The following is an 11,246-nucleotide window of genomic DNA, read 5'->3' as shown; positions in this document are numbered from 1 at the left end:
GCCCTGTGAAGGTTCTATGCCCCAGTGTAAGGGAATGCCAGGGCCAGTAAGCAGGAGGGGGTGGGATAATGAGCAGGGGGAGGGGGGATAGGACAGGGGATTGTTTTAGTTTTTGTATTCTATTTTTTTTCTTTTCTTTTTTTTGGAGGGGAACCTGGGAAAGGAGATATTATAAATAAAGAAAACATCTAATAAAAAATAAGTGTTATTAATAGAGGTTAAAGTATGATAAATAGTATATGATTTTTTTTTTTTAAGAAGAAATGTTCAACATCCTTAGTGATCAGGGAAATGCCAATCAAAACAACCCTGAGATTCCACCTCACACCAGTCAGAATGGCTAAGATCAAAAACTCAGGTGACTCTAGATGCTGGTGAGTTTGTGGAGAAAGAGAAATTCTCCTTCATTGCTGGTGGGATTGCAAGCTGGTACAATCACTCTGGAAATCATATTGGCAGTTTCTCAGGAAACTGGACATAGTATTACCAGAGGACCCAGCTATACCATGCCTAGGCATATACCCAGAAGATAATCCAACATGCAATATGGACACATGCTCTATTATGTTCATAGCAGCCTTATTTATAATAGCCAGAAACTGGAAACAACCCAGATGTCCCTCAACAGAGGAATGGATACAGAAAATGTGGTACATTTACATAATGGAGTAATACTCAGCTATTAAAAACAATGAATTTATGAAATTCTTAGGGAACTGGATAGAGCTGGAAGATATCATCCTGAGTGAGGTAACCCAATCACAAAAGAACATACATGGTATGCACTCTCTTATAAGTGTATAGTAGCTCAGAATACCCAAAATACAATCTGCAAACCACAAGAAACTCAAGAAGAAGAAAGACCAAAGTGTGAATACTTCAATTGTTCTTAGAAGGGGGAACAAAATACCCATGGAAGGAGTTGCAGAGACAATCTATGGAGCAGAGGACTGAAGGAAGGACAATCCAGAGACTGTTCCACCTGGGAATCCTTCCCATATTCAGTCACCAAACCCAGACACTATTGTGGATGCCAGAAAGTGCTGGCTGACAGGAACCTGATATAGCTGTCTCCAGAGAGGTAGTGCCTGACTAATACAGAAGTGGATGCTTACAGCCATCCACTGGACTGAGCACGGGGTCCCCATTGAAGGAGCTAGAGAAAGGACCCAAGTAGCTGAAGGGTTTGCAGCCCCTTAGGACAAACAACAATATGAACTAACTAGTACCCTCAGAGCTTCTAGGGACTAAACTACCAACCAAAGAGTACACATGGTGGGACTAATTGCTCCAGTTGCATATGTGGTAGAGGATGGCCTAGTTGGTCATCAATGGGAGGAGAGGCCCTTGGCCCTGTAAAGGTTCTAGGCCCCAGTGTACGGGAATGCCAGGGCCAGGAAGCAGGAGAGGGTAGGTTGGTGAGCAGAGGAAGGTGGGAGGGAATTTTTTTTTGGGGGGGAGGGGAAACTGTGAAAGGAGATATTATTTGAAGTGTAAATAAAGAAAATATCTAATAAAAAGAGAAAAATGATAAAAGAGAACTGTTCTGAGATTAAATACACATAGATACTTGTGTGTGTATGTATACATTAATTTTATAAAAAAACACAGACTTTCTATAATTATGTAAATATGTATGAATATAGAGAGTGAGATATACAACCACATACACAAAGACATAGAGAGAATGAGAGAGAGTAAGGGGTAGGGGGAATCTAGAGGTGATCAGGTGAACTAAACCAAATATTTCATATAGCCTACCACTAATGAGTACAGATCGTAGGAATCTTCCAACAATAAGTCCTTGGCCTATTGGCCTTTATCATGATTCCCATCACTTTCACTAAAATAGTACTTCATGATAATTTTGTATAACATGTCATCTTTCTTTTTTTAGTGTTGGGAATTGAACCTAGAGACACACATATACCAAGCAAACTATATCTCCCTATATCTCTGCTCACCCTATATCTCCAAGTCCCAGCAACTTAATTTCATTACTAATCTATTTCATTTCCTTGGTATTGAAGATCTAAGCATCAGAAACCACATGGATTCCCATGTGGTTTAGACAACCATCAAGCAAAACTATAAATTATTTTCACAGATTACTATATTTCTTTCCATGAGATTCAATCCCACCTACTCGTTAAGAGAATGAATAGAAATAAGTAGATAGCCTTCAGGGGTAGTATAGAATAAAGCAATTTCACATCTCATCAATTATGTGAAAATGCCATTGAGGCCCCTCTTAGCTTCTACTAGGTTCAGAACAATGACAGTGTTCCTGTTAGCTTTGAATTACTGAGTACCCATCAAGAAAAATTATGTTTGATAATGAAAATGCCAAAGGTGGCTTTATTAATACAAGTGGAATGTGATTATATAGGCTTACTCAGAGAGTGTAATCACACTGGAAACCAAGTGTGAGTAAGAACAGGCCCATCTCAGCAAGCAGTCCTCCTCATTTTGTTCTGTGGGCTGTGCCAGGAGCCTGACCCCTGTCCAGCTAAGATGGTAACCCCAGTTCTAATAAGACATCAAAGCTGACTTCTCAATCTCCTGCTTAGAACTTCAGTGTTTCCACATAATTTTATAATGAAAGTTCAACCATGCACAATTAATAAGAATTATGTTTAAATTAATTCTAGATTTTTAACCGCAGGGAACTTCTCACTAAGAAAAATATTTGAATGTATTATACTGTGTAAAATTCTAGGACTTACATTTTAGATTATACGTTTTATTATTGACATATTGACCTAGGTCAATACTGGTCAATATTGAAATACTGATACACTCACCCCAAAATACACAATTCACATTCATATCATTGTCTTTGAAACATTTAAATTGAGTAGTTGGATTTACATGAAAACTATATGTAGGCACTAAATAAGAATATAAACTACCAGATAGCAAGTTGATGGCCAGGTCCACATTCAGCAGCTTCCTGATAACAACTCTGGGAAACCAAACTTCTAACTTAGTTACATAGAACATGCAGCTGGTTTCACAACACAGTGGTGAGATTATTTGTGACACAATGCTCATAGTTCACAAAATTTAAAATATTTATTAACTGGTGCTTAATGAAAATGGCTGCTATTTCCAGACATAAACTATAAAGTTAGGAGTATAACCCTAGACCTATTTATTGTCCTTTCTCGCAAAGTGATCAGACTGTGATATCAGTTATTTTTCCAATTATAGATTTTGATATTAGGTCATAACATATTCCACCAACTTCATTCTCTTTAAACAATAGGGACACAAATACCCTCATTGTCACATTTACAAAAAAAGTATAAAAGAGATCCATGGAGAAGAAACTGGACATTCCAATGTAGAAAATTAGTAATAGAACAAATGATGGACCCCCCCCAAATAGACTCTGAGGAATGTACTTTTGTATCATAGGGAAGCTGTGGAACAGAAAGTAGGATTTCTGCTAAAATAATACTGAAAGGTTCCTAGACACTTACACTCAAAATTGAGTCCTCCAAACCAAGGTATTGATACATCCTAGGAACTAGGTACAAAGGCAAATTTGTGGTTACTACCCTGTGTCTACTGCTCTAGAAACTTAAGCCACAAAGTCTGGATTTAGAGTTCCAACAAGACCCACAAGTGACTCTGAAGCAGGAGAAAGTTCCTAACACACAAATGGAGATATGCTAATATAAACAAGGGAAAATTGTTTATGCTAAGAATTACAGGCAGTGCCAGGCAGTGGTGGCACACACCTTTAATCCCAACACTTGGGAAGCAGAGGCAGGTGGATTTCTGAGTTCGAGGCCAGCCTGGTCTACAGAATGAGTTCCAGGACAGAGTTCTGGGCTACACAAAGAAACCCTATCTCAAAAAACCAAAAGGATTACAGGCAATAAAGGAATCCTGAGAATAGGGGAAATGGTATTCCCAGGGGAAGAGTCACCAGTTGGTTATCCAATGCTAAGTGGTAAGCCCAAAAAGATGCAAAATTATGTGCATATGGGTGACAAGGAATGGACGGAGCAGGTTGTATTTGTATATTTAGAGTTATGCACACACACATAGATACAGACACACAATTAATTCAAGAAAAAGAGAAGGCCTAGAATTTGAAAGCAAGCAAGGGCTATATGGGGGGATATGGAGAGAGGCAACAAAGAGAGTATGCTGTAATTTTATTATAATCTCAAAAATTAAAGATAATTCAAAAATATATCTTTTAAAGTCAGAATATTACATACAATATTATTCTATTATTTAGTCTAAATAAATAGTTACAATATCAACCTCGTGCTTTCTTCAAAAATGTGAAAGTGGTGGTGTGGATTATTACTAATAAAGTTTATTAACAAAACTGGAACAGTTGATCATCTAGGCAATCAGCGGCATCCAGTCCCTCAGAAGGTATTTGAGATACTTTAGGAAACAATGGAGAAGAGGAGAACAAGGATGCATGTATTGTTAGTGCAGTGACAGAAGCCTGGGAGAACATTCATGTTGGGTGGATCCTAGGACTTACTGTGGCCTTAAATGCAGTTACAAATGTAGTTAAAAGTGTTTGCCAGGTGGTGGTGGCGGCACATGTCTTTAATCCCAGCACTTGGGAGGCAGAGGCAGGCAGATTTCTGAGTTCGAGGCCAGCCTGGTCTACAGAGTGAGTTCCAGGACAGCTAGGGCTACACAGAGAAATCCTGTCTCGAAAATACAAAACATACAAACAAACAAACAAAAAGTGTTTGATTTCAATGTACTCAATATTCCAGGGGTCTAGAATATCTGAAAAATTTGGGTTTCAGGAGATTTCAATTATACTCAGAAGTTTGGAAAGAAGTGGCTCCACTTTGCTGCCAGAACAGGGAACATAATTGATAGCCTCTTTCATTTTCTGTGTTTACTGTTCTAATATATAATAATCTTTTCTTTTCTTTAGAACTCCTGTTCTTTGTTTCAACACCACCTAGTTCATTACTACATTTGACAGCATTCAGTTGGCTGCCAATAATGTCCTATCCATGTACTTTATTTCTTAGCTGAGTTTTTGAGCGCCCTGAAGTTAGGAAGACAGCTGACTTCACTGGCTTCTAACACAGTCTCCATCCTCTGTGGGGAAAGACTAAGCTTTGGGACAGTGGGAACCAATGGCCCCAAATAATTTGTAAGTGGGTATCTTGGGAAAGAGGATGAGTTACTTGATTCCTAGAGATAGTTTCTTCATTGTTCAAAGCTGTGCCCACATGAAATATAATGCTGTCTTCTAGTTGTGGGTTTTTTGGAACATAGCCTAGTATATGGTGCTTAATAAATGGGAAAATAATTGTAAAATTGGGTTATGGAACTAGTTTTAAGTGGAAAGGGAGAAAAGAGGTGCCATGGGTTTAGTACATGGTGATGTATCTCTTACAAATAGACCCCTGGATTCTTCTGAAGTGTGGCCAGATGTCATTGTACATGGGTTTCTCAGGCTCAGTCCTCCTCAATTTCTGGGGAACACAGAATTTATTAGGAGACTTGGCTTCCAAAGGAGCTACTAAGCAAATAATATTTCTTGTTCTCTATGCCTTTAAAGCACAAGATTAAATAATCTCATTCCAATATTTAGGTCAAAACTATGGCAACATAAGGACTCATGAGCACAAAGGCAAAAAAAAAAAACAAAAAACAAAAAACAAAAACAAAAAAAAACCCATGGTAGGTGGAGAGGAAGAACATACCCTTCATTACATCCTGTCAGCTTACCTTGCAGGAACAGACTGAACACCTGTCTTCTCTCAGAATCCACACCTGCCCATTATGCTTCAGCCCTCCTTCGTGGGGGCAGTCACCAGAGCAGGAGGGCCCAGAGGGACACAGGCAGTCAAATCCTCCTGCTAAGTTGATGCAGGCAGAGTCATTCCAACAAGTGTGAGTTCTTAAGGCACATTCATCAATATCTGCAATAAAGAAAGCACAGAACTTCAAAATCCAGGCAAGTAAACTCAGGACACAACAATAACACACAGGATCACTGAGCACCACTGTGGTGGATTTACCTGTTGCTGGGTCCTTTCTCATCTGCATTTGCTCATTTACTCTACAAGGCAAATGCTCTGTGGAGGAGAATCATGGTGCTAAGGCTCACCAAGTGAAAGTGTATGCTCACTGCCAGGTAGCCTGAAGCTTCTGTGAGATCAAATTTATAGCTGCCCAAATAGTTAAAATACTCACTTTCACTTCTATTCTCTTATACTGGCCATGAATTTTGTTAATTCATCAACTACAGAATATAACCTTTGAAGCCTGGCTCTCATAGTAAAGAACTGTGTGTATATAAGCCACTGAACAGATACAAGTGGGTAATTAGAGCAACTTTGACTCAGTAAGACTGCCCCAGATCCTGATGCCAGAGCTTTGAAAGAAGAGGCTACATGATTCTTGGTAAGTGTCTTATTTAACATTAAAATACTTAGCATCCTAATGGTCAAAAAAGTTGGATCTCACAAAAAAAATCAGGGCTCCAGAAGGTATGGCTTGGATGCTGATGAAGACAAGCATATTGAATATCATGTACACTGACAACATAATAGGGAAATCAGTCACTCTACCTGACAGTTCAAACTTGAGTGACCTCGATGTCTCAAATACACTCCTGGCTAGTCTCTCTTGAGCCCTTTCCTGACAGCCAAGCTTGAAAGGCAGCCAGTTTTGCCTATAAATGACTACTTTAAAAGAAACTTATTCATTACACTTAGATCAAATATCTTACCCAGCAACTTCTGCTCATTGGTGCTGGTGTCATATCAAGAAAATTGTACTTGGCCTTTCTTTCTATATGCATTTAAGCTTTATTGGAAGGCACTTGTCTTGTGTCTGTCAGAATCTTCTACTCCCTTGGTTAATCTCTAGCCATGTATACAAACCCTTCAGATGATGAAACTCTATTATGGACAAGGCTATTGGCACAGCATATGTGACTGATATTAAAAGTAGCACAAAAGAACATGCAAGACAATGGTGTCACAAAGCTGATGAAACAGAACTCATGAGTTGGAGACCCATCGTCAAAGCTACTGATCATTAGACAGGAGTCTTGTAGGAGGCAGAGTGTTAGAATAATGTCATCACATCTGAATCTCATTCTAGTATCTGTGTGAAGTTGTACTTCATTAGGATAAAATAATCAGCCCTCCTCAGAGAAGCTTTTTTTCTTGCAGGATGCTGGAAGTTAACACAGAGGCTCACAACTAGACAATGTGCAGAGAGTAAGAGATTTTGGAGTACCTAGTCCTTAATGGGATTTCTTCATCAAATTCTCCCTTCAGGGATCAGGGAGCTCAGGGGAAGAGGAGTCAGAGAGATTTGAAGAACCAGAGGGGATAGGTGACTCCAAGAAAAGTGTGTCTTCTAGACACAGCAGAACAGATGCATTCATATTTCACAGTTGAACTCACAGAGACTACGGCCTAATGTACAAGGCCTGCAGAGGTTCAAACCAGACTTGGTACCAGCAATGAGAATGGAAAGTAGATACAGAGTTCCACCCCTAACCAAGAAGTACTCTGTAACTGATAGATGCTGAAAGAGGGGAAAGAATCAGCTTTCTACAATAGAGTGAATCTACTAGGTATATCAGCTACACCCTGGGACAGGCCCCAAGCTCAGGAATAGATTTTGGAATACCCAGTACTTAATGTGATATCTTCAAACTCTTCCCTTCAGAGATCAGGGAGTTCAGGGGAAGAGGAGTCAGAAATGCTGTAAGAGGCAGAGGGGATGAGTGGCTTCAAGAAATAGAAAACATTTTCATAACATAAAACAGTTATGATAGTTTTGTAGATTTTTCTTTCATTTTATTTGGTATCTTTTCATATTGGTCTTTTGTTTGTTTTGTGAGTTTTTTCCTGTGGAGTTTTTTTTCTTTTTTTTTTTTTTTTAAAGAGAAGAAAAGCAAAGTTGGGCAAATAGAAAGATGGTCAAGATTTAGGAGGAGTTAGAAGATGGAAAAAGATATACATATATATATATGCATACATAAAATCAAATTTTTGAAATCATACATTATGATTTTGAAGCCATAACAGCAATTTGATTGGTATATACATATATATGTATACATATATACATGTGTGAGTATGTATACACACACACAAACACTTGTGTGTTTATACACATATAGATGATGAACATACTTACCACTCTCGTTTTTCAAGAATCAGTTATGCTATAGTGATCACAAGAGGGAAAGTGAGCTTTGGCTTGTAAAGCAGGGAAACTGAGGTGCAGATAGGTATATAACTAGGATGTACTACAGTGTGGAGTGTTTCTAGAGGATTCTGTAATCCTCTACCAACTCTAGAGCTAAAGTGTACTGTAGTGCTTTTGTGGTTTCTATTTATTTTCCACAACTTACACTCTAGACTCTAAGATTAATTTTCAAACATTATATCTTACATAGATCCCTTGAGTACTTTTAGTTGACATTCTGAGTGTAAAATGATGCAATTATCCCAAGTGTGTTAGACTTTTGAAGCAATTATGACTTGAAAATAATGGGAAATCTGTGACCTATGTTCTTTTCCTGACTGCAGGGACCATATTGCTATAAAACAGATTCATGGCAACAATACAAGAAGACATTAAGTAGTTTCAATGCTATATTTTTTTGTGACACTGGAGGATTGAACCTGCAGTCTTATGCATGCTACACAGGTGCCTTCCGGATGAGCTCCATCCCCAGACCTCTTTATGTTTTTTATTTTGAGGCAATGTTGCCTGACATTGCCTATGCTGGCCTTGCCTGTTCAGGAGCCCAGGGTAACCTTAAATGTGAAATCCTCTTATATAGCCCTCCAGAGTATCTGTGACTGAAGGCTTCCACCACTAGGCTTACGTAGCAATCATTTCTAGAACCTATTTGCTTCTAAGATATACTTTCTCTTTTTGTTCTACCAACTGGAGTCTCAGGGAAGCCATTTAGTTATTAAGCAATGAATGGAAGCCATGGAAACAATGACAAATTTGATACCTGGATTCTAACTCAGCACAGCAAGGCCTCCCTCATCTTTGAAGCATGTTTCATGACATTCTTAAGCAAAATCATTCACAACACCTTATGTAGGGTGTTGATCCTTTCGAGGATCTCCCCACTTTGTCTTCTCATTTTTCCTCTAACTATTCCCAAGCAAAGCCAGCACTGATTTAAAACAGTTAGTAGATCCGAGTTGGAATCCTATTTTCCTTTCACTTCAGTGCTTACAATGAACTAGCCTCTTCACCTGTAAGAGCATATGCCCACGGACTTCTCTACTCTGGAACTCCTTTACCAATATATATACATTCATAACAAATCTTGACTCATATGCAAACCAAATTATAGATAATATAATGAAAATGCAATGCTTGTTCTATGATATAATGAGTACGTATATTTAAAACACTGGATAATTTCCAAATATGATGCTAGTTTGTAGCAATGTCTTATTCTTCTGAACCTTCATTATGATGATAGTGGACTCTTAGGAGGAGGAGGTGTGACATATACACTTTGAGTCTGTAATTCTCTACAATTTGCCCCATTTGAGTTCTCTGTGTTAATTACTGTATACAAAAGAGGACTTTCCTGATGGGGGTTGACAGATGTAGTAATCAATGGTTACAGCAATTAAGACATTAGGAGTTGGTTTAATATCATGTCTTGTTAACAGAGTAATAACCCCTGGAGCCTCTCACTTGGCTATGTGTATGTTCTTGGCCCTAGTATCAATATTAGATATGAGTTTTGTTTTTCTGGAACAGCCTTTAAATCCAATCAAAAGTAGTTGGTTCATTCCATAATATTTATGCCAATATTGCACCAGTGGGCATGACTTGTCATGCAGGACAGTTTTAGATCCGAGAGTTCCCATTCATAGCTGTGTAAGATTACTGGTATTTTTTCCTCCAGTACAAACATAGCATCTTCTACCTTATGACATCTGGCCAGAAAGGATGAAGATTTGAGGTGAGTAGCAGCTTTACTTTTTGTGTGTTTTAAGATTTGATATATGCTGTCTTCAGCAATAAAGGTCTGACCATCAACTTCTGAATGGTACCTAATGTCCCTGGTAATAGCGTATTATGTTTGAGGGACTATGGGGTCTCACTTGCCAACAATCCAAAAGAGGTAATTCCTAGCACTGAACTTTTTATTTGTTATTCTGTGATGTCTCTTAAACATTGTTGCCGCATTATAGGGTCACTTCATTTTAATTCTCTATATATGTGCTATAAATATTGTAGGAATGTTCTACAGTAATAGGTCTCCATCTGCCATTTTTGAAATGTCTTCAGTGTTATTTATCCTCCTCTGAAAAGGGAAATCATGGAACTCTATCTTTATAACCCATTCTGAGTTATATTATTATTTTAAATTCATTTTTCATTTCAAATGTGAATATACTATATTTTGATTAAACTAAATCCCCACTTCTTACAAACTTTTCCCATTTCTCTGAAGCATTTTTCCTTCCAACTTCATATACACTTTTTTAAACTAACTGAATCCACTGGGTGCTGTTAGTCAGTGCCTAGATGTAGGACCATCTCCTGGAATATGGAACTATTACCAGGAGGCACATCCAAAGGAGAAAACTGACTCTCTCTCACCCAGTAGCTATTAATTGATGTGCACACCACTATGGGCAGTGAGTTCACTGAGGGCAGAGTTGACATTTTATTGTTCACTCTTCCCAGTGCCCCAAATGGCAGAAAACATTTTAGGAAATCTATTTATATAACTTCATGTAATATATAAATTCATGAAATTTACAAACAAATTCTTTATATAACCTATATTGATGACATTTTGTTTTTTGAGTGTTCAGCAAGCACAGGGAATAACCAATGTTTTGCCCTCAAGGAAAATGTTTTCTTACTAATTTATAGTCTGAGATGTCCTTGATTCTAATGTAAAATAGAATTAACATATAAAAAGTAATCACAGTGAAATAGAAAGGCAAAGTCTCACTTCCCCCAAAACAATTTTCTTTTTCTTTTCTTTTTTTTTTTCTTTTTAGGAAAAGGGCCAAGGGGACCACTTAATAAATCTCTCTAGAAACTGTCTAGAAATATAATTTCAACCAAACCATTACCATTTTTTTGCTTTCTCTAAAATAATCTCAAAATTGGCATCTGACTCTCACCTTAAAATGTTAAATCCCACTCCTGAATTGATAGTTTAGTATTTGGCTATTTCAAGTTTACAAAATTGCAATGATGTTAGCAATCCTTTCCCTTCA

General features: G+C 37.9%; 1 protein-coding gene across 3 annotated transcripts in view; it reads right to left on the bottom strand.

Annotated features, from left to right (window-relative positions):
• The window catches only part of Nell1 (neural EGFL like 1), an 839,869-nt gene that overhangs the window by 9,996 nt on the left and 818,627 nt on the right, over positions 1 to 11,246 (bottom strand). For all 3 annotated transcript variants that reach the window (XM_031386788.1, XM_031386787.1, XM_031386789.1), the window contains one exon: positions 5,731 to 5,924. In XM_031386788.1, coding sequence (XP_031242648.1) covers positions 5,731 to 5,924 — 194 coding nt within the window. The remainder of the gene's footprint in view (positions 1 to 5,730; positions 5,925 to 11,246) is intronic.

The sequence above is a fragment of the Mastomys coucha genome, unplaced genomic scaffold, assembly GCF_008632895.1.
Source record: "Mastomys coucha isolate ucsf_1 unplaced genomic scaffold, UCSF_Mcou_1 pScaffold21, whole genome shotgun sequence".
Taxonomy (NCBI): domain Eukaryota; kingdom Metazoa; phylum Chordata; class Mammalia; order Rodentia; family Muridae; genus Mastomys; species Mastomys coucha.
This window is presented reverse-complemented; position numbering and strand designations above follow the sequence as displayed.